Source organism: Bos grunniens, chromosome 2 (assembly GCF_055505025.1).
Source record: "Bos grunniens cultivar Pamir isolate PY7600 chromosome 2, Bosgru_T2T1.0, whole genome shotgun sequence".
Lineage (NCBI taxonomy): Eukaryota > Metazoa > Chordata > Mammalia > Artiodactyla > Bovidae > Bos > Bos grunniens.
Window position 1 is genome coordinate 23720021 of NC_141166.1, and position 23036 is coordinate 23743056.

The window sequence follows — 23036 nt, forward strand, 5'->3', positions numbered from 1 at the left end:
TGTAAAGTTTTCCACGAGGACTTCTGGCCCCACCTGTGTAAATGAGTACAATTTAAGATGCTTCTTTAAGCATTTTCAAATAAATTCTTAAGAAATAATGCTGTAGGCTTCAGAGTTAAGTATACTACATGGGAGTTTTAGGGAAGCCATGTAAATGCTTAAGAATTATGGAGCACCTGCTAAATTACAGTTCTAAGACTAAGATCTCTCGAGGGTAAAAAAGTAATTAAGCCACTGGCTCTGTACCTGAGAAGATAGCACAGCAAGACGGCATTTGGCCTGTGCTAAATAAGTGAATACAATCTAAAGAGAAATAAGGTAGTTACCACGAGAGAAACACAAAGAAACTGCCTTGAGGTTTCAACAGAGGAATAAAGAAGGCAGGAACCCATCCTAGAAGAGCTAGATTATAGACTATATAAAGCAGAGGTCCCTAACCTTTTGGGCATCAGAGACCAGTTTAGTAGAAGACAGTTGTTCCACCGACTAGGGCGATACGGGCAATAGGGAGTGGCTGTAAATACAGATGAAGCTTTGCTCTCTCACCCACTGTTCACCTCCTGCTGTGCAGCCTGGTTCCCAACAGGCCATGGACTGGTACTGGTCCATGACCTGGGAGTTGAGAACCCCTGATATACGGCATCGTATTGGGAGATGAGGACAGATAAGCAAACTACCGACCAGTCGTGTCTAAACATTGACCTTGCCATCAAAGGTGCTTAACAGTGGCTGTTGTGGCACATGCAGTCAGTAAACATTTACTTAATATTTTCTACATGCCAAGCTCTGCCCCTGCCCCTACACAACATGAAATTTGGTCACTTTCAGCATTCTGACCAGATCTCCATAAACTTTGCGCACACTGTGAAGTTAAAGCCCTTGGCATTGAATAGTTCTATTCTTCTATGCACTTAAAAGGTTGAATGATTATGTTTTGGGGAAAATATACATTACCAGATCCTCAATATAATTGTGTCTTAGAGTCAACCTAATAATTATTAATATATTTCAAGCAATTAAAATCTAATTAATAAGAGTTGTCTTCTACAAAATTAGTATCTCTTATCTGACATAGTGATGTTAACATAACCCACCAAAGAGAAGCATTTTTGCTGTGGTCATCTACAGTAGAAGTAACTTGGCAGTATAAGTGGATAGGACAGTCCCATCTCTACCCTTAGCCATTCTGCATTCATCCTTCTCCTAGTCTTGGGCTCATGAAATGTGAGTTCTTTGAACATTGCTCATCCCTTCTAAGGGAGAAGAAAAGAAGAAAAATTAACGAAGAGAAGAGGGTTCTGCTTTTTTGGAGTGCATGTTGCTGAAAGGAAAATGTAAAGTTGAACTTGTTGATGATATCCAAGACCAGTAATCATATTTTCCTAGAAATATTTAAAGCCCAAGATTTAAACCTATGAAATAATAAAACCAGGTTTTATTCCTGGTCCCTTGTTTTCCTGTGCTTCTTTAAGTCCTCAAGAAGGAATTAGTGGTGAATTGGGTGGTGTCTATTTCAAAAAGTTTTGTTGAAAAATTAAGCTATGTTGAAGAATGATTTGTATTTAGAAAATTAAATGTCGACTGGTTATCAAATAGCTTTTCATTTTATAGGAACTTATCATTTAAAGAGTTTCTAATTCACCTTAAATTCTATGGCATATTTTTTTATTTCATCTAAACACAGAGAGTCTTCTAAATTTCACCAAGGAAAATTCCCACAAGAGGCTTATTAACATGCTGTAGCCCACTGCATCCTGCATTGTCATCCTCCTCCCAAATATAACATTTTAAACAGGTATTTTGAAAATATAAGATGTAGAAAATGGCTCTTTGATTGGCAAAAACATGATGATTTCAGACCAAATCGTCTTTATGTCTCTGAGTTCATCCAGTTGTACCTCCCACCAACACATACATCCCAAGTGCCTCCTTGAACTTTTCTCTTCTACTTTGCTCTGTTCTGCAATGGATGTGAATATTATATTATCCCTCTGCAGGTATTTGCATATGAAACCTTGTTTCCCAGGCATTAAGAAACAAACAGGTTTTGTAATAATGAGCTCCAGATATCTTTAGAGTGAAATAGTCCTTCCCTGAATCAACCCACGTAGGAGTAACTGTACTCCTTACACGAAGGCCAACCTTATTAAATTTTATAGTAGGCAGATTAAATTCAAGCTGAGAAGTTGCTAATTGTCCATTGTTGATAATATCAAAATGGTTTGGGGAAAATGGGCTTGAACCTGTACTAGAGAATTTTAGAAATTCATTATAACTTTGGTTTTCTCCCTTTTCAGTCTTTCATACCATCACTGCTGTTGTTATTAAAATAAAAATTTCCCATTCTATATTATACTAACTCCAAATTTTCAATTACTTGTCATTCATGGTTTAAGAAAAGCTGGGAGCAATGCCAGATTCCTATTATCATTCTTCCTCTTTATCATGGTTCTCTACATTTTTCTTTTTTTTTTCTTGAAGAAGGCAGAATTTGGTTGACAGTCCAACTAACTACTGAAACAGTGAGGCTAAGCTAGAAGCATCTGTCATTTAATACAAAAGATGTCAGCAAAAAAAGTCTGGCGTCATATTTGGATTACACTCCTAGGACGCTTTAAAGTTGTATTGTTGAGTGTTGAGAACAGAGAGGCCAGAAAGTTACCCCACTGGGAGACTGGATGGGGCAGTGAGGGGTGATTCACTGCCTGATCTCAGCCATCCCAGTTGGGAAGCCATGACCCTGGAAATGGTGGAATGGGTGAGAAAATGGCATTGGTGCTTTGGAGGGAGGATTTCTGGGATAAATCCATTACTAAATAATCTCAGGCAGGAGCAATGGCAGTACAACTGTGTGAGTGAGCAAGTGCCTAGTCACTCAGTCGTGTCTGATTCTTTGTGACCCCATGGACTGTAGCTCTCCAGGGTCTTCTGTCCATGGGATTTCCCAGGCAAGAACATTGGAGTGGGTAGCCCCTCCCTTCTCCAAGGGATCTTCCCGACCCAGGGGTCAAACCTGGGTCTCCTGCATTGCAGGGGAATTCGTTACAGTCTGAGCCACCAGGGAAGTCAATACAACTGCATAGTTGTTAGGAAATGTGAGGTATGGCAGAATCAGCTCTTGGCCATCTTTCAAAGTGCAGGAAGAATGCAACCATAACATGTCTGTAAAGAGTACCATGAAACCATCAAATTATTCAAGACTCTTGTGGTCTTTCATCATGACTTACATGATTATTAACACGAGGACCCTGTATAAAGAAGGGAGAATAGTATTCTCTTATTTTTCCAAGGATAAATGTAGAGAATAACTAAAAATATTTCTTAAGCTTTCATAGCTATACTCTCATAATAAGGTTTTGGAGCTACCAAGTGTTTTCAAGATTATTTACAATGTCTTGTCTTTATTTCATTGAATGAGGAAAATGATCAACTCAATTGCTGAGTTCCTCATCCAGACACATGATAGATTCCTTAAAATGTAGGGTGGAAATAATTTTAAATTGATAGGTAAATAACTTAGTATCATGATAACCATTACTATTAAATCTTTTCTCTCTCCCTCATTATTAATATTGCAGAAGAAATTGGCATCAATTCTTTGGCGCTCAGCCTTCTTCACAGTCCAACTCTCACATCCATACATGACCACAGGAAAAACCATAGCCTTGACTAGACGGACCTTTGTTGGCAAAGTAATGTCTCTGCTTTTCAACATGCTATCTAGGTTGGTCATAACTTTTCTTCCAAGGAGTAAGCGACTTTTAATTTCATGGCTGCAGTCACCATCTGCAGTGATTTTGGAGCCCAAAAAATAGTCTGACCCTGTTTCCACTGTTTCCCCATCTATTTCCCATGAAGTGATGGGACCGGATGCCATTAGTTTCCCTTTAATTCAAGGTTCCAGCTTCAAGGAGCCAGTGAGAACTACACTGCCTGTAATATGTTACAGTATGTCTGGCTCATAGGAATGGAAAATGATTTTGATGTTAATGTCTGTGTAGGGCTAGAGATTATATTTTGACTTCAAGAAATTGTGCAGTCCAACTCCTAATTCAGAAGGATTTCCACAGATATAATTGAATAATAACAGGTCAGACTATCCTTTCTTGACTGTAAAACAATGAGAGGGGAATGTGGTAATAAATATCAGACACTTAATATAATTCTCAGCAACATAATGCAAGTAGAAGATGTGGCGACTAATGCCACATCAAATGCAACAAATCCTTTAAAAACCTGTTTACAAACCAGACTAGAGACGTCACCCTTTACTGAAAGGAAGGGAGGAGGGCAGGGATGGATAGAGGATTCAGATGCCCCATATTTTCACCTTAACTGGGTCATGAATTACTTTCCATGCTGACTACAGGGCTTATTCAGTGCTTACTACACAACCATGAAAATCTGTGCCTGCCTTATCCTGTTAGGCTGAGATTTGACAGAGGCCCAATAAACCCAAAGCCACATACCTAAATAGATGTTACTTTTGGTCCAGTTTTGGGAGCTTCCCTAGTGGCTCAGATGGTAAAGAATCTGCCTGCAATGCAGGAGACCCAGGTTTGATTCCTGGATCCAGAAGATCCCCTGGAGAAGGGAATAGCAGCTCACTCCAGTATTCTTGCCTGGAGAGTTCCGTGGACAGAGGAGCCTGATGGGCTACAGTCCAGAGGGTCACAAAGAGTCGGACACAACTGAGTGACTAAACAACAGTAACCCAGCATCTCCCCTCATTCAGACTTTCCTCCTTCCTCACATAAACCCCTGCAATTTCCCTCTACTCTGGAAAAGAAGCTGCTGTCACCTTTCTTTCTCAAACATATTAAATTCTTTCTTACCAGATGGCTTACTACAAACGCTGGTTGCAGAGACCATTTCCTGGGCTATGTGACACGAATAATAAGTGTAATAAGTACACTGTAAGAAAATGCTTCTGTGCAAAAATCAGTGTGGGAAATATTGTCGAGTGCACACTCCTTGAGAGACTTGCCTTGCACTTTGGAAATGTAAAACTCTGAGAGTTTTTCAGTGAGGAGGCTAGTTTAGCTTTGTTCCACCCATTGTTTCTCAAGTTTATTTGACATTGAATATCTCTTACCTGGAATGCTGGCCCACACATCTTGAATTTCTAGAGTGTACTTTGGGAAACAGGAACTTGGACAAAGGGGATGCCATCTAAGGCTTCTGAGCTGGGGAATAACATGGTCAAACTTGGCTTTAGACAAGAAAATGGCAGCAATGAGAGGGATGATTAAGAGAACACATATAATCATTAGAGTTAATGATAGGCTGGCTATGCAGAAATCAGTGGGAAAAGAATCTGAAAAAGAATGGATATATGTAATGATATTAATATATGTGTAACTGAATCAGTTAACTGCACACCTGAAACTAACACAACATTTTAAATCAGCTACATTCCAATAGAAAATAAATCAATTAAAAAAGGAGAATCAGATACTCAACTTTATCACCTACATGAATGATGATGTTACTAGCGTGATGACAGTCACGTGAAAGGAAGTCAGCCCTGAATATTCGTTGAAAGGACTGATGCTGAAGCTGAAGCTCCGCTACTTTGGCCACCTGATTCGAAGAGCTGACTCACTGGAAAAGATTCTGATGCTGGGAAAGATTGAGGGCAAGAGGAGAAGGGGGTGACAGAGGATGAGATGGTCGGCGTCGCTGACTCAATGGACATGAGTTTGAGCAAAGTCAGGGAGATAGTGAAGGACAGGGAAGTCTGGCATGCTGCAGTTTATGGAGTCACATAGAGTCGGACACAACTGAGCAACAACAAAGTCACCTGAAATAGTATTTGGATGGAAAGGTAATAAGCTTTCAGTTGGTTTTAGCACTTAATATTTAGGATAAAAAGATTTTTCTTTGTTTGATTTTTAGGGTTTCTAATACAAACCTCCTTTTATAGCACTTGCCAGATCATCTCCTCTAAGCTCTATGAAGGCAAAGAAGTTATTTTATTTTTCTGATTTCCCTAAATACTGAGCACAATATTGGTACCCATTTACAAAGGAAGTTAACAAATGGTGGCAAAAATTACACAGTCACAAACAAAAAACAGCCTTAGCTGAATCAAGGGGAGTAAAGAGTGAAGGTGGGATGAGCCCTGCCCGTCAGACTGAGGCAGAACTCACTGAAGGCCTTGTAAACGCAGGAAGGAGGAGGGCCCGCCCCACCGGAGCTGGAACGTGCAGGGTTCGGGGAGCCTTTGGTATAAATCACAGCTTGGTGTCATTCTTCTCAAGGCTCAGGTTCAAAGAGAAGAGTTTTCTTTTAATTCAGGTGTGGTCAGGTCGCTGTTGGACATTTCTGGCAGATGAGGGGCGAGAGGAGATGCCCCCACAAGAAAATCAAAAAAATATCAGTAAAATGAGTCGGTGCAAAATCAGCACCAATATTCTTTTCGATGCTCTGTTTACGAACTGTGTCAAGGACAAGGTCACCCAGTGAGAAGGCACAGCTATTGACTTTTGAAGTGAAATCTAGCTGGAACCAGAGAGTGAGGCCCAGGCAGCATTTGGGGGTCACCATCTGGACTCGGCGTGCAGAAAGAGGCTCTCTGACAACACATTCCTTTCTTTTCCAGTTGGTCATTGAGGTTAAAATAAAACAGACATAAAGCTGACTTTCTCAGCCTGGTCATTAGACTATCTGAAAATGGATAATATTAATTTTATTTTAGAACATAAAGATTTCAGAGATGAAAAAGGCTGTAGGTCAAAGAGGCCCAGAGAGGTTACTGCTTTGTCCAAGATTGCTTAGACCAACTGTGAATGGACTGATTCTTCTTTTTTTTCATTCTATTTATTTATTTATTTATTTTTAATTTAAATTTATTTATTTTAATTAGAGGCTAATTACTTTACAATATTGTATTGGTTTCGCCATACATCAACATGAATCCACCACGGGTGTACACGTGTTCCCAATCCTGAACCCCCCTCCCACCTGTCTCCCCGTACCATCCCTCTGTGTCATCCCAGTGCACCAGCCCCAAGCATCCTGTATACTGCATTAAACCTGGACTGGCAATTCATTTCTTATATGATATTATACATGTCTCAATGCCCTTCTCCCAAATAATCCCCCCTCCCTTTCCCACAGAGTCCATTCAGTTTTTTAAATTGGAGGATAATTGCTTTATAATGTTGTTAGTTTCTGCTGTACAAAAGTGTGAATCAGCTATAAGTATATATATCCCCTCTTGAGTCTCCTTCCCACTCCCACCCCCATGCCACCCCTCTAGGTCATCACAGAGCCCTGAGCTGACTGATTTCTTGAATACAAGTCTCCTGACTGACATTGGATACTCTTTTCACCATTAACACAGATGCATTCTGCCTAGAAGAACAAAAGAAATGACTTCTCAGTGGCACTCAGTAGTTATGGGCACAGAGAGATAAGATGTGAACACAAATTCAAAACTATTTTCTGAACCAAAACCCTGAATGCCAACCAAAGCAAGAGGGAGGCCAGTTTTAAATGCTGCCAAAGAGCTTTTGATACAATCTTGGTAACAGATCTTCCCAATCTGTGACATCCTTGCAAACAGGAGCAAAGTCGGAATAAATGTGTCCATGTCAGTGTACTTTGATACCTTGCTGTGGCCTCCGAAAGTTGTGGAAAGGAGGAGAGAGGAAAAGAAAGCGCGATGCCATTTTCTTGGTTCACAATGTACATGGGTAATTACACTGTTGATATTTGCCGCATGTCTGCAAGAGACCCAGCACAGTTCAGACATAAAGACAACACTGTTCATTGCTCTGGGAATTTACAGTCTTGCTTAGGCAGAAAAGCAACCATGAAAAGATGAGAAAAGCATATGATACTGGTTAAATCTTGGCTTTCTTTAACTTCCTTGGCTTTTGGGTCTTTTGTGCGGGATGAAGGGAGATGACAGAAATAGGATAATTGGAAGCTTTTGTAGTTGTGCACAGTGGGGATTTAAAAATGAAATCACCAGTATTGCAAGACGCAGTGAGCACAAAGAGGTCAGTTGTGGAAGGATGGTGTGCGCATGGAGGGAGGGGATGTTTAGCCTACTAATATACTTCTAAGCCAAGGGGGTCTCCTAGCCACTCCCTCCATTTCTGGAAGATCCTTTCCCTTTCACTGCCACGTTCAAAGCAGCTCGTGCCCTCTGGTGTCCCCACCTACCTCTCCAAGCTCAGTGCATGAACAACTGGGACATCTGTGCCCCCTCAATACACACAGCCCAGCTTACGACCACTCCTCAACACAACCAAACTTAGAGCTAACATCTACTGAGCATTTTCTTGCATTCCAAACATTGAGCTAAATACCCTGCAAATATTCTCTTATTAGGCTTTCCAGGTGGCACTAGTGGTACAGAATCTGTCTGCCAATGTAGGATACATAAGAGACGTGGGTTCCATCCCTGGGTCAGGAAGATCCTCTTGAAGAGGGCATGGCAATCCACACCAGGATTCTTGCCTGGAGTATCCCATAGACAGAGGTGCCTGGCGGGCTACAGTCCATGTGGTGGTAAAGAGTCAAACACGACTGAAATGACTTAGCCCACACTCATGCAGTCAATGAGGCAGGTACTGTAATTATTGCCACTTTACAGGTGAACAATTCTTGTTCAGAGAGGTTGAGCAACTTGCCTGGAGACCTCCAGCAACTAAGTAGGGAAGGCAGGAATCAAACACATGCTCACTGACTCCAGCACAGTGGCCATACACACAGTGGCAAACACCACCCTCCCAGCTTTATCCTTCACACTCTTAAAATGTGTATCTTCATTTCCAGCTGCTTGGGGCTTGGCCTAGGTGACCAGCTTGCCACTTTTTATGTGTCATGTTCAATTACTGAAGATTATAATGGCTTCAGGTCTTTTCCACAAAAGTGATGGCTGCACTTTATTAGGGACACCTCAGAACAGAAACAGAAACCAGACTCAGAGACTAATTCTGATAGTGGGGTTTTGAAGCATGTAGAAAATAAGAGAGGGGATTGACTTGAAGGTAGTAGCCCCAAGGTTCTTCCAAGCAAGTGATTCTCAACTTGGCTTTCAATTGCAGCTCTCCATGATCTAAAGAGAAACCTACATCATCTGTCAGGAGGTCTCTAGACCTGAAGTTATTCGCTCAGTTGTGTCTGACTCTTTGCAGCTCCATGGACTGTAGCCTGCCAGGCTCCTCTGTCCATGGAATTATCCAGGCAGGAATACTGGAGTGGGTTGCCATCTCCTTCTCCAGGGGATCTTCTCAACCCGAGGATTGAACCTGGGTCTTCCGCATTGCAGGTGGATTCTTTACTGTCTGAGCCACCAGGCCCTTCTGAAAGCCATCATCAATGCAATACTGAGGCAGAATAATGTGCATTGGGATTTGAACCAGAGCATTTCAACCAGGAGTTATGTTCCCCTCCTTGCCCACTCTGCAGAGGACATATGATGATGTCTGAAGACATTGTTGGTTGACACAGCAGGGGAATGGGGGAGTTCCTGGCATCTAGTGGATGGAGGCTGGCCAGGGATGTTATGAAACATTCTGTGGTGCATAGGACAACTACTTACAGAAAGGATGATCTGGCCCAAATGGTCACTAATGCCAAGTTGAAGAAAACTTGTTTAGACATAACTGAGAGGCCAGTATAAGCTGGGTTGGAAAAGTCCAAGCAGAGAAATAACTGATCAAGTAAAATTAAAGGACGGATGGGGCGTGACTATGGCCCAGTTTTTGACGACTGGTTACACTCCAGGGTTCTCTCCTCAGTCCCCCAAATGTTTACATTGATGGAGCTGGTTAGTTGTGCCTCCTTGAATACACCTAAGAGAAAGGGAAGATTTGATCTTGTAAATAAGACATCAGTCTAGTTAAAAAAAAAAAAATTGGCACTGGGGGCGGTGCCACTTTGGATACTAGTATACAATTTTTCTGGGCAAGAAAACAGTTAGGTGAACCAGCTTCTGAGTCTTTGTTTCTCCAAGTGTGGTCTGTGTAGCATCTTCAAATGAATCATGGGGGTATTTGTTAACAAAGTCAAACTTCTGGACCTCCTATCAGACCTACTGAGATCCTGGGTAAGTCTAGGAATCCACAGTTTTAACAACCTTCCCTGGTAATTCTTAGGCCTCCCTGGTAGCTCAGCTCCTGCCATGAAGGAGACCCCAGTTCAATTCCTGGGTCAGGAAGATCTCCTGGAGTAAGGGATAGGCTACCCACTCCAGTATTCTTGGGCTTCCCTGGTGGCTCAGACAGTAAAGAATCCGCCTGCAATGTGGGAGACCTGGGTTCGACCCCTGGGTTGGGAAGATCCCGGAGGAGGACATGGCAACCCACTCCAGCATTCTTGCCTGGGGAATCTCCATGGACAGAGGAGCCTGGCAGGCTTTAATCCATGGAGTCGCAGAGAGTCGGACATGACTAAACTCATCACAGCACGGGTGATTCTTGCACACACTGGAAAACACCTGCTCTGGGGATTCTTACGAAGGTGACTTTGAGAGTCCTACCATTGTTCGGGCCTGGACTCAGGTCTCTGTGCCTGTATAAAGTCCCCTCATGTTCTTTACTCATAGTCTTCACTTGACAGTTTCTGCCTTTTTGTGTTTCTGTAGTTGTTTTGTGTACCTCAGTTCCCACCTGGACTATAGGTGGGCGCTCTGACTTAATCCCTTCTATCATAGATACCCGGCACAGAACCAGGGGAAAATGACTGACATAGAATCAGAGCCTCTCCAGATTTGTACCTTTTCTCATAAACCGCATTCAACACACACTAGTGCCCTGTTCACGCCATACAATCTGCATTTTCCTGTTGTCTTCTTTTGTCCACCTAGAGAGGTGCAGAACAGAGAGCGAAAAGTCAATGTGTCCTCGAATTGATGCGCTATTATATGTCCAAAGGTCAACAATTCACTCTAGTGTGCTGAGCTAAATAAAATCCAGCAGTTAATTCTCTGCAAAACACAAAGAAGCTGGCTTAGTGGTAAAGTCCACCTGCCAATGCAGGAGACATGGGTTTGATCCCAGATCTGGGATGATCCCACATGCCATGGAGCAACTAAGCCCTTACATCCCAACTACTGAGCCTGTGCTTTAGAGTCCAGGAACTGCAACTACTGAGCTCATGTGCCACAACTACCCTAGCCCGTGTGCCCAAGAGCCTGTGCTCCCCAGCAAGAGACCACCATGAGAAGCACCCACACGGCAACTAGAGAAAAGCCCAAGCAGCAACGAAGACCCAGTACAGCCAAAAATAAATAATAAAAAGTTAAACTTAATTTAAAACATTTAAAAAAACAACAACAAAGAAACTCTCGATTGGAAAGCTAAGAACCTTCCATTAGTCTCCAATTTCTACAATGCAAGGCATTAAACGAGGGCTTCCTAGGTGGCACAGTGGTCAAAAATCCTCCTGCCAATGCAGGAGACATGGGGTTTGATCCCTGAGTCAGGCAGATCCCCAGGAGGGGGAAATGGCAACCCACTCCAATATTCTTGCCTGGAGAATTCCATGGACAGAGGATCGTGGTGGGCTACAATTCATGGGGTCACAAAGAGTCGGACACAACTGAGTGACTGAGTACACACACAAGGCATTAAACACTTGAACTATCACATTGGCTTCGTCTCTCCTCCTGATAGAGGCCTTAAAAAGACACGAAAGCATTATGACACCATTAAAGAAATGGTTTGTGGGGCAAAGAGATTGCAGAAATTGCAGCCCAACTATCAACTCCACTAGCACGCACTCCTTGGTCTGAATGGTTGGTCACTTCCATACTCAGAGTGTGGCATGTACATGGCAATTAGTTTCTTTTTCAGAATTGCTTAGGTAAGAGTACTTCATTGCTCTCCCTTTGTAAAGACACATCCATTTTGCTGTATGGGCTTCCCTGGTAGCTCAGACAGTAAAGAATCTGCCTGCAATTCGGGAGACCTGAGTTCAGTCTCTGGGTCAGAAGGATCCCCTGAAGTAGAAAAATTAACCAGCTTTTGCATGGGAGCTTTGAAGAGTTGAAAGACCTAGGCTCTTTCATATAACACATGATTTTCGAGGCGATTATTAAACATTGAGTGACATTCTAATTGAAAGCAAGGTAATTAGCAATTGGAAAGACCACAGAAGGGCAATTTGGGTGCTTGTTTTATTTTAAAAGAAACAACTCAGGTCTCTAGTTGACTTTGCCAGCAGTGGGAGGCTGGGGTGGGATCCAGCCAGCCAGCAGAGAGACGCATGTGTCTTCAGGGGAAAATTACTGTCAGGCAGTAGTCCCTAGCAGATCAATGATAATAACATTGATTCAGACCCTAGACTCCATTCGTGTGCCTTCATCTGATCACTTTTGAGAGAAATTGTCTGCCTGGACCTAGAATGCCTTTCTGTCTTCTTTAAAAGACAGAGGAAGAAGAGTCCAGGAAAAATAAGTTGCTTGGGAACTGATAATGTTTTTAATGGGAAAAGAATGCTATATTCTAGGTGAAGAATTAGCTGCATAACTTTTAAAATAACTTGCTAGAGAACATTAACAATCCAGGCTGTATTATTCACATGAAATATAAGCTTAGAAAATCATATAGTAGCTTTGGTGTGTTTGTTATTGTTACTGTCATGTTGTTAGGCTCTGGCTCTGAGTTTGGTGGTGTGAAGTTGTGAGTTAAAATGTAGTCTCTGTAAGTATCTCCCTGATGGATCAGCTGGTAAAGAATCCACCTACAATGCTGGAGACACAGGTTGGATCCCTGGGTTGAGAAGGAGGAATAAGTTTCTTCCCTGTAGGAGGAAATAGCAGCACACCCCCATATTCTTTCCTGGAGACTCCCATGGACAGAGGACCATGGCAGATTACAGTCCATGGGGTCGCAAAGAGTCACTCAAAGAAACACGACTGAAGTGACTTAGCAGCAGCAGCTAGCTTACACATTGCACTCCATAAGCAGATACTGTTGCTTCTTAGGGATTTCCTGTTCTGCTTCAGACCAGACTGAAACTGACTTCTGAAGAGTGGCTGGATGCCTTTATCAAAAGCAGAAAAAAACGTATGTTTGTGTGTGCTAAGTCGCTTCAGTTGTGTCTGACTCTTTGTGACCCCATGGACCGTAGCCCTCCAGGCTCCTCTGTCCATGGATTCTCCAGTCAAGGATACTGGAGCGAGTTGCCATGTCCTCCTCCAGGGGATCTTCCTGACCCAGGGACGGAGCCCACATCTCTTATGCCTCTTGAACTGGGACGTGGGGTTCTTTACAACTAGCGCCACCTGGGAAGGCTCAAGTACCTTTATACCCATCAGGAAATTGAGAGAGAGGGTAAAATTAAAATCAGTGTTCCTCATTTCCCAAGTATGTCGTTAAATGCTTACTGGTAAGATATGTGAGTATCTACAGGCCATAATGTTTTTCCTGGTGGAAGGCTGTGACCAATGATAAAGTCCACAGTGGAAAAGAAGAAACTAAAACCCCTTCCCTGGTTGCTATTAGATTCTAAGATGGGCTCACCAAACTGAATAAAATGAGTTCCTTACCTGCCTTGTCACCATCAAAGCCTAATTAAGTGAAAATTCTTAACTCCCGAGGCCTACTTAAGTTCAGTAATATAAACAAATACCATTACAACTTAATACATGTTAGAAGGGCCATGAATAACTTATTTTAATACAACAAAGAACGTTTATGCTTTGCACACAGACACACAACTAATACACACACACATCACATACTCAGCTTACACCATACACTCACACACACACACAACTGCAATCTGGTTTTGCATTCTCCCTCGGTGCAGTTCATCTTGCACAGCTCTATTTTCTATGAAGTTTCTAAATATTTCATGTTATTAATAAAACTAATGCCATTTGGATTAGAGGGTATTGTTGTTGTTCAGTTTCTCGGTCGTGTCCAATTCTTTGCCACCCCATGGACTGCAGCACACCAGGCTTCCCTGTCCTTCACCATCTCCCAGAGCTTGCACAAACTCATGTCCACTGAGTCAGTGATGCCATCTAACCATCTCGTCCTCTGTCATCCCATTCTCCTCCTGCCTTCTATCTTTCCCAGCATCAGGGTCTTTTCCAATGAGTTGGCTCTTACGCTACAGACATTGCCCACTGAAAGCCCTACAGTTAGAAATAAGAGGTTTTATTGTGCCCATTGAAACTCCTCCAAGATGTCTAAGCCTCTCTCATCGCTAACTCTGTGCCATTCAGTCTTGACCTTTATAGTGGGAAGTAGTGAGCCTCAGGGCTAAAAGCTTGAAAAGCACTTCTGCTTGGGGCCAGGCTCTGGAGAGACCATAGAGAGGGAGGAAGTAGCTACTTGTGCTTTATTTCCTTTAAATGAGGTAGACAGTAGTGAGCAGAACCTAAAGAGGCACTATGGACCAGCCTTGTCGTGTCCTATGAGAGAAAGGCTGGAAAGCACCCAAACTCTCAGGCAAAGGGAAAGTCTATTGGAAATGGAAGAGGAAAATGAAGTAAAATGAGTCATCTAAACATTCTCTAACAAGGAAGTAGTAATCACGGTAAATGCTGAAAAGCTCCACAGGTAAAGTAAATTGGAATAAACCTAAAGATGGGATAAGAAGCTAGTAAAGAAAGCAAGTGGAAATGAACAGGAAGTACTTTACCGGCTGCTCAAATTAAGCTTTGTGGATTCAAGTATGATGTAGTGTGTGGTTGTCTAAGTCTTAACCACCAAGGTTTCAGTTACTCTGCATGCCTAATGGTACTTTCTGAGTAATTTTTATTGAGTAGATTCAGATGCGTTGTCAAAGAAACAAGAATCTCTTGTCTTCTGATTTTTTCAATTCTGTGAGAATGTCATTTGCTATTTGTACAGCCTGTTCAAATGTACTAAAAACAAACATTTTAGAGGTGACCTCAGAGCTTGTTGCTTTAGTCTATTGCCTTTGTTTTCTGTGTTTATCACTTTGATTACTTCTCCACCAGTGTTCATCTTCCAGATTTGTCTCTTTGGTTGTGCCCTCCCTCCCCACAGCCACTATTGTCTTTCTCACCTTTATCCACTACCAACTTTTCCAGGATATGGTCTATAAGTCAAAAATGTCTATTTCCTCTCATTCATTTCTTGGCTCCACTGCAACCTACATCCCACCTCACTGTTCAGCAGAAACGGAACTCAAAGATCAAGTATTGTTCTCACCTACACCTTCTTCTCGGTGCATTCTTGATGTTAACCTTGTCTTCAAAAGATAAGTACCAAACCAAGTTGTGATCCAGATTAAGACCATGTGAGAGTTTCCTAAAGATACCCACTCCCCACTCCCTACAAGATTCTCTGGTGGTTCAGTGAAACAATCATCTTAGTACTGGTGTGAAGGGACTTTGTGTTACTTATCAGCTGACCTTAAAAGAGAGAAATTATTCTGAATTGTCTGAGTGGAACCAATTTAATCATTTGGGGCCTTAAAGAGCTAAGACTTTTCTCCAACTAGAGTAGAAAGATGCAGAGGAGAGATGTTTAGGAGACAAAAGAAAAAATCAGATTGAGAGTGTGAGAAGGATTCAACTCATTATTGCTGGTTTAGCAAGGAACAGTGAGCCAGAGAATGCAGGCAGCTGCTGGAAGCTGATAATTACCCCTGGCTGACAGACAGCAGGAAGCTGAGACCTCAGGCCTATACCTGCAAGGAATTGAATTCTGCCAACAAACTGAATGAGCCTAGAACCAGGTGCTCCCCTGGAGCCTCCAGAAAGGGACATCACCCTGCTGACACTTGGATTTCAGCCTTGTGGGGCTCTATATAGAGAATCAGCTGGGCTGTGTCATACCCAGGTATCTGTCATACCCACAAAAACTATGAGGTCATAAGTGGGTGTTGACTTAAGTCATTAAATGTATGGTAATCTGTTACAGCAGCAATGGAAAACTAATATAGACTACTAGAACTTTTTCTCAAATTTCTGATATCTTAGCATTCAAATTTCCATCTCTTCCAAAACATGGTTAATATTTACCATCTTAATTGTATTCCAAATATATTATCTATTGAAATTGCAAACTTAGTTTCTGTATCTGGACACCATGGGGCCAGACTTTGAATACACATATAAGGATTTATGCATCTGTGTATTTTGTTACATACATGCCTGTGCATATATAGGGTGTCTATACAGAAATACATACCTAGGTTGTTGTTCAGTCACTAAGTCATGTCTGACTCTTTGCGACCCCATGGACTGAAGCATGACAGGCTTCCTCGTCCTTCACCATCTCCCTGAGTTTGCTCACACTCACGTCCATTGAGTTGGTGATGCCATCCAACCATCTCATCCTCCTTCTCCTGCCCTCAGTCTTTCCCAGCATCAGGGTCTTTTCCAAAACCTAGGTAGACCTAGTAAATATCAATCATGGTCAATAAATAATAGTTTACATATACACACATATAGGAATCTGAGCAATTATATATACACATATGTGTATTTTTCCACAATGTTAAGTAAATAGCAACATTATTTTGTGACAATCTTGTAAGCTATATATTAATTGCTTCGTTATACATGTTAGAAATAGGAAGACAGAGGTCACGTAGCTAGATAGAGGTCATCTAGTAAGTGGCTGAAGAGGATTCAAATATAGATCTGTCTGGATCTAAGACTGCAAGGTCCTTAGTTTTCATCTTGCTTATCTCTCATGCTGGATCAGGTCCTACACCCATCTCTGCCCAGACGCCTTGTGTCAGCCTCTTTCAGCTCCCTTCTACGGTACGTCTGGATGCCACACTACACTGCTAGTTTTCCCCCTACAGCTCTGTGCCTTCTCATTTCCTAAGTTGCCTTCTACTTATCATATATAAAAGAATCTCAAGATTGTGTTCTCAACCTTATGCTACTCTCTTCTCCAAAAATTCAGTTTACTTTTAAACTCTCCGTTGTTAACTCTTTCAATGACTTTCAGCTTAATATCTCCAGTCCTGACTCTTCCCTGGGTTCCAGGCATATGTATTCATATAACCATGGTGCTGAAAAATGCCTCCTTTTCCATCTTCTTGACATTTCTAAATAAGCAGTAGTAGGAAAAGAAGTCTTCTCTTCTTGCCAGCCTTTGTCCCTCAGTCATATTACCCATCTCTTCGGTGGCCAAACTCAGAAGCCTGTTAGCCCCTTTGGACCTCTCTTCTGGCTAAGAGCATGAGCTCTGGACTGGGCTGCCTAGGATTAAATCCCATCTCTGTTACTTACTTGTTTGGGACCTTGGACCAATTGCTTAACTTCTCAGGACCCAAGTATCTTCCTCTGTAAAACCGAGTGGTGATAGAAGTCATAGTAATACCTCACAGGGTTGTTGCATGGTTTAAATAAGACACTATATTTAGATCAGCGCCCAGCACCTAGTCCTCCTGATAAATTTCAGCTCTCATTCATTTTCCATTTAATTGCCAGATCTTCATTCCGCCTGTAATGCAAGAGACCTGGGTTCAATTCCTCAGTTGGGAAGATCCCTTGGAGAAGGAAAAGGCTATCCACTCCAGTATTCTGTCCTGGAAATTCCATGGATTGTACAGCCCATGGGGTTGCAAAGAGTCAGACATGACTGAGTGACTTTCACTTTCACTTTTTCATCTGTGAAGTCTATGGTTAAGTTTCTGATGCCGACTTTTCTGCCCTCCACCACTCCATGTTAATATCTGAATCAATGCTGATCACCTCTGAATCATATTCCCCAAAATCTAGCCGACGTGTAATTATTAAATGAATCTTCCAAAGGCACTATTTTAATTATCACTCAAAAATCCTTCAGTGGTTTTCCGTAACTTTCATGATACAATGGAAACTTTCATTTTCTTGGCTTTCAAAGCCTTCCATGAATTGGCCCCGATTTCTGTTTTAAATTGTTTCTTCCTTTCCTCTCCCACTCAGCCTCTGACTGTAGACAGGCTGGACCTCCTCCTTTTTCTTAAATATTATTTATTGGCCTGCCTCTTAGCTTTTGTGACAACTAGTAACTATGGTGAATATGTGCCAGGTAATGTGTTGAAACTTTCAAGGGTGTCATCTCATTTGTCCTCACAAAAACACTACGGGGTATCTACTGTGCTATTCCTATTTTACAGATGAGAAAACTGAGGCCCAGAGAGGATGACATTGGCTGAAGGATATACAGTTAGGAAGTGGTGGACTCAGGATTTGAATCTAAACTGATTCCAGATTCCTGGTTTTAACGACTGTATCTTATGACTTCTCTATGCTTCATTCCCCTTTCCTAGAGTGTCCTTTACTCTTCCCCTGTCTGTTTGACTCCCACCTATTCAAAGTCTCCCCTATGTTCTGTCCTTACTATAAAGCTTTCCCAGTCTCCTTTAAAAACTCTAGTGAACTCCTCTATCAGGTACAAGCTTCTCGAGGCTAAGAAGGGTGTTACATATTTCTCATGAAGCCCAGCAATACCTTGAGCGTAGTAATTAATTATTTCTGATCATTAATTGGTACCAAATTTCTTTCCTAGTGAACTTGACTGTGATTCCTTGTGGTGGAGCCAGCTGATTGATTTCTGTTTATTACCCATTTTTTCCCAGTGACCAAGTTAGGTTCTTTGATTGCCAACACATGTCTGAACTTAAGCAGAATAGGAAATATTTTTAATGGTGTAGAGTATCACGGAATGCTGAAACAGCAGACTTGGTCTGAAATCAAGGAGGGCGCAGCCCAGCAGAGGTCCCCGACAGTGCCAGCGCATGAACACTGAACTCCATGCTGGTGGATTTCCCCTCCTTTGCAGTCACTGCAGGTTGTGTCTGTCTGGCCTCCCCCCATGATGCCCAGCTATGCCTTTTTTTTTTCTTGCCTATGTTCAAGGCAGCTGCAATCAACAGCTTAGCAAGGAAAGAAATGAGTCATTCTCTTATTGCAGAAGTTGGGGAGTGGGAGGGACTCCAGGATAAAGAACTGTGGCGCCTAAAGAGGAATAGAGGAGAGACGAGATGCAACTACTAGAAAGAGAGGAAGTCACTTATGAGTTGCTCAAGATTGCCAAATGCTTTGTTATGAGATAACATTCCTACCTTCTAAAATTAGAAGTTGGGGATTTAGGGTAACATGAACAAATAAGAGGGTCCCCCAGATGGACTTCAGAGATTTGTGACCCCTGACCACACACACACACAGTTTCTGAGTCCTTACATTTCCTCAATGAGTGAGTCCAGTTTCTGTTAGATTCTCAAATAGGTTCATGATCCAAAAGGGTTGTGAAATACTACTTTCAGTTATTGAAATAGAAACATAATCTTACCTTGGGACATCAGGTGACTCAAAGGCAGAGTCTCATAATATCATGTAAGGAAAAAGTTAAATTTGAAAATTCTGCATATGCTATAATGTACCTGCTCATCTAACAGATGCCAAAAAGTTACTCAGAAGGTCAACTCTCTTTAGAATGAAAGACCTACAGTGGAATTTCTATCTATCCCATGACCATGCATCAAAAGGGCTTCTGCTCTGTAGAATCCTTTGATGCCTTCTTAACCAATTGCAGAATAACAATACAGCTACCTCCTCAGTTGTTATTTTTATAGCATCTTGCTGTTTTTCTCATAGTTTTTGAAAGATCCTTCCTCCGTCTCCATACTTCGGCAGGGAATGAGCAGTATCTCTTTATACCTGTCTCTCCAAATCTCTGCATGACAGAGTAGAGGTACATGAGTAGCTAGAGCCTGTAAGAAGAAGGCTTCTTACAGATTCAATAATAATTAATAATGAAAGTGTTAGTTGCTCAGTTGTATCCAACTCTTTGCAGCCCCATGGCCTATAGCCCACCAGGATCCTCTGTCTGTGGAATTCTCCAGGCAAGAACACTGGAGTGGGTTGCCATTCCATTCTCCAGGGGCTCTTCCCAACCCAGGGCCTGAACCTGGGTCTCCTGCATTGCAGGCAGATTCTTTACCATGTGAGCCACCAGGGAAGTCCTATGAGGCTTATCCAATAAGCAAGTGGTATCTATTTAGTGCCGTGTCTTTTTGTTGTTTGTTTGTCTGCCTGTTTGTTTTTAGGTTTTTGTCCTTTTCCAGTTGTATATGTATTGTAAAATATTTGTTTATTTGCAGCTGTGTCAGGTGTTAGTCACAGCATGCTGGCTCGGTAGTTGTGCTGTGTGGACTTAGTGGTGCCAAGGCATGTGGGATCTCAGTTCCCCGACCAGAGATAGAACCCATGTCCCCTGCACTGGAAGGAGGATTCTTAACCCCTGGGGCACAGGGAAGTCTTGTCTTTGGAACAAGCTGGTTAAGTGGGAGCTTCCTTGAGGTTGCTGCCTTCATTACAGAATCAGAACTGTGTTTGCAGAAGTGGCGTCTCAGAGCAAGATGAGCATCTTATCCATCATCTTAATGACCTGACCTTCCCCACCACCACCACCAAAACATGGCAAGGGAGGAGCATCCAAAGTGTTTAGGGGAGAAAGCCGTAGTTTCAGATGAATGTCAGAGAAGGCTTTGTGAGGAAGCGACATTTGAGTAAAGACCTGAAGGAAGTTGAGCAAAAGCCACCTGGATACGTGGGACCACTGACTTCTGGGTGGCAATTTGGTGTCACCATGGCAGCCAGCCTGGGCCTGCACCATTAAGTGTGTTGAGCTCTAGAAAGAGAAGAAAAGGCTCTGGAGCCAAAGCTCCCACAAAACCCACGACTCACTGTGTTAACTCATTGGTCCTCTCCTCTTGTCATTGTCCCATTTCTACCTATATCCTCAGTTCTGCTTCCAGCTAAGACATGAACACCAATAGCAACCTTGTTATTTTTCCTTCTTACAGTTCAAAACTCACAGAATATTGAGAGCCTTTTGCACAGAAATTGCCCTTCTGGTTCAGCTTCTTGTGTGTGTCGCCAATGTTCACCATACTGCTCTCTGTGCAAAGATGCCCCCAACAAGTGTCTGTGAAACTGACTCCCTGACCTAAGAGTAGGCACTTACTCCATAATGCTGCGTGCTCAGAACTTGTCTCCTGGGAGAGTTGGTTCAAGTTTGTGTCTCAGTGGTCATGAAGATCAGTCCTCAATGGAAATATTCCTTCAACCATCTTTTAAACCCCAGATTGCTTCCTAGGCAAGCAATGGTTCCTTTAGCACCTACCAAACTTATGAGCACCCCCCTTAAGGAGGTCCATCCTGTAGATGAAGAAACAAACTCTTAAAGATGAAGAAACAAACTCTTAAAGAATCTGAATGATTGTCTCATACAACACTTACTTTTGGAACTCATCTTTCTAATGTTTAATCTAATCAATTATTCACTAGTCCCATGGCCTCCAACTACTTATCTCACACACTTCGTAAAAAAAGTAGAATGCATTCCCATATTCTATGTTTATTTATAAACTATACAGTCCTTGCCAATAGCTAATATTTCAAAACACAGTATACATAGGGGACAAGTTCATTGTTTAGCATAAGGTATACAAGTCCCTCAATTCTTCTATTAAACAGTTATATACTGAGAATCTTCTGGAAGCAGGCACAGTTCTGATCACTGAATACACAGTGAACAAAGCAAACAAAATTCCCACATTCCTGTGGCATAGAATCTAGTGGAGGATGAAAGATCGTAAGTGAAATAAATAAGTAAACTGTACTGCAGTGTCACGTGACAGCATGTGCCATGGAGAAAAATAAAACAGGAAGGAGCACTAGAGTGGGTTTTAGGGGGGAAGTGCAATTTTAAATTGCATCAGAGAAAGGGAGTAAAGATCTAAAGATTAGGGAATTAACTGGTTGACTGTTCGTACCCATGTGACATAGAGAATGAAGGTGTCCATGTCAATGCATTATATAAAGATTAGTAAAGCACAATTTATTTAGATGACTGATATAAATGGAATTCTAATATTTTCCCTTGTGCCTAAGTGGAAAGACCACTGATGTAATGAGAAACTGATTTAAACAGGTATATTATTACAGTTCACTTTTGAGATCTAGCAGGTTGCTGTTTCCTTCTCCAAGGGATATTCCCAACCCAGGGATGAAACCTGGGTCTCCTGCATTGCAGGCAGATTCTTCACCATCTGAGCCACCAGGGAAAACCATAAAAAGATTATTGCAGTTCACCTTTGGAATCTAGCCACGATGATCAAGTTTGGATGGCTGTTGCACTAACAGATATGGCAGCCTACAGTAAATTAGTTCTTTGATTCAGGCGCAACTTGGTTCCAAGGGCGAGTTTAAGCTCCCAGGGTTTATTTATCTGTGAGCAATTCTCTTAAACATCCAGAGTCATTTCGTGCTTTTTTGTCTTGCTTTAAAGCAGGTGATTAGGGAGAATACATGCACAAAAGTGTATCTGAACAGCTGGTAGTTACTCACTCACAGGAAGCGGTAATTTGTCGGTTTTCTTTTCCTTTCTGTTGAGTTATGTTAATGTAGCATGAGCATTTCCCTTTTTACCAGAGAAGAAAAATTTGTTCGGCCTGGTGAAGCTTCAGGAGAAAGAGGCTTAAGGGAATTGATATTTTTAAATATCTTGCCACTCAAGTAACAACAATACAATGAGCTTCCGAGGAAAGGTTTTTAAACGGGATCCCAGTGAATTTTGGAAGAAGAGACGAACAATGAGGAGAAAAAATCAAGAAGAAATCCACAGATTTACCTCTGTAGGTATCTGAATGTTGATGTTTGCTTTTCATCTTCTCTTCAATACTTAAAAAAAAAAAAAAAAAAAGCTCTGGTATGGTAATCTAACCTAGGGTGATGGGCAAAGTCTTAAATGGAACAGAGTATTCAGCCCAGCTCATAAATATCCTTTTTTACTTACATCATTATTTTTTAATTGCTTCCATCATTATTTTTAAACATATTGGAAGAGGTTTGAAGTAGTTAAAATACTACTAACATTTTTAGAATATTAGAATTACTACCATCATTATTTTAAAACATGTTGATAGAGGATTTAGAGAGTTACTATTGCTAGAGTATTCTTTTTTAAAGAAAAGCCTGTAATTGCCTCAATTAAGACCCCAATTGATGATGTGCCTACAGTTGTGTTTTTAAAAAAGTATTACTGCTCTATTTTTATCGTGTACCACTCATGATTTGTTTTAAAGTT

General features: G+C 41.8%; 1 protein-coding gene across 20 annotated transcripts in view; it reads left to right on the plus strand.

Moving 5' to 3' along the window:
- DOCK10 (dedicator of cytokinesis 10) overlaps positions 1 to 23036 on the plus strand; it is a 304405-nt gene that overhangs the window by 86959 nt on the left and 194410 nt on the right. For 3 of the 20 annotated variants that reach the window (XM_086365882.1, XM_086365929.1, XM_086365954.1), the window contains exon 1: positions 22358 to 22584. The exons of 15 other annotated variants lie outside the window; for them this stretch is intronic. In XM_086365882.1, the coding sequence (XP_086222008.1) occupies positions 22480 to 22584 (105 nt within the window). In that variant the 5' untranslated portion in view covers positions 22358 to 22479. Of the gene's footprint in view, positions 1 to 22354; positions 22585 to 23036 lie in introns of those variants that run through there. 2 more of the 20 variants (XR_015150940.1, XM_086365946.1) reach the window with 2 other exon arrangements.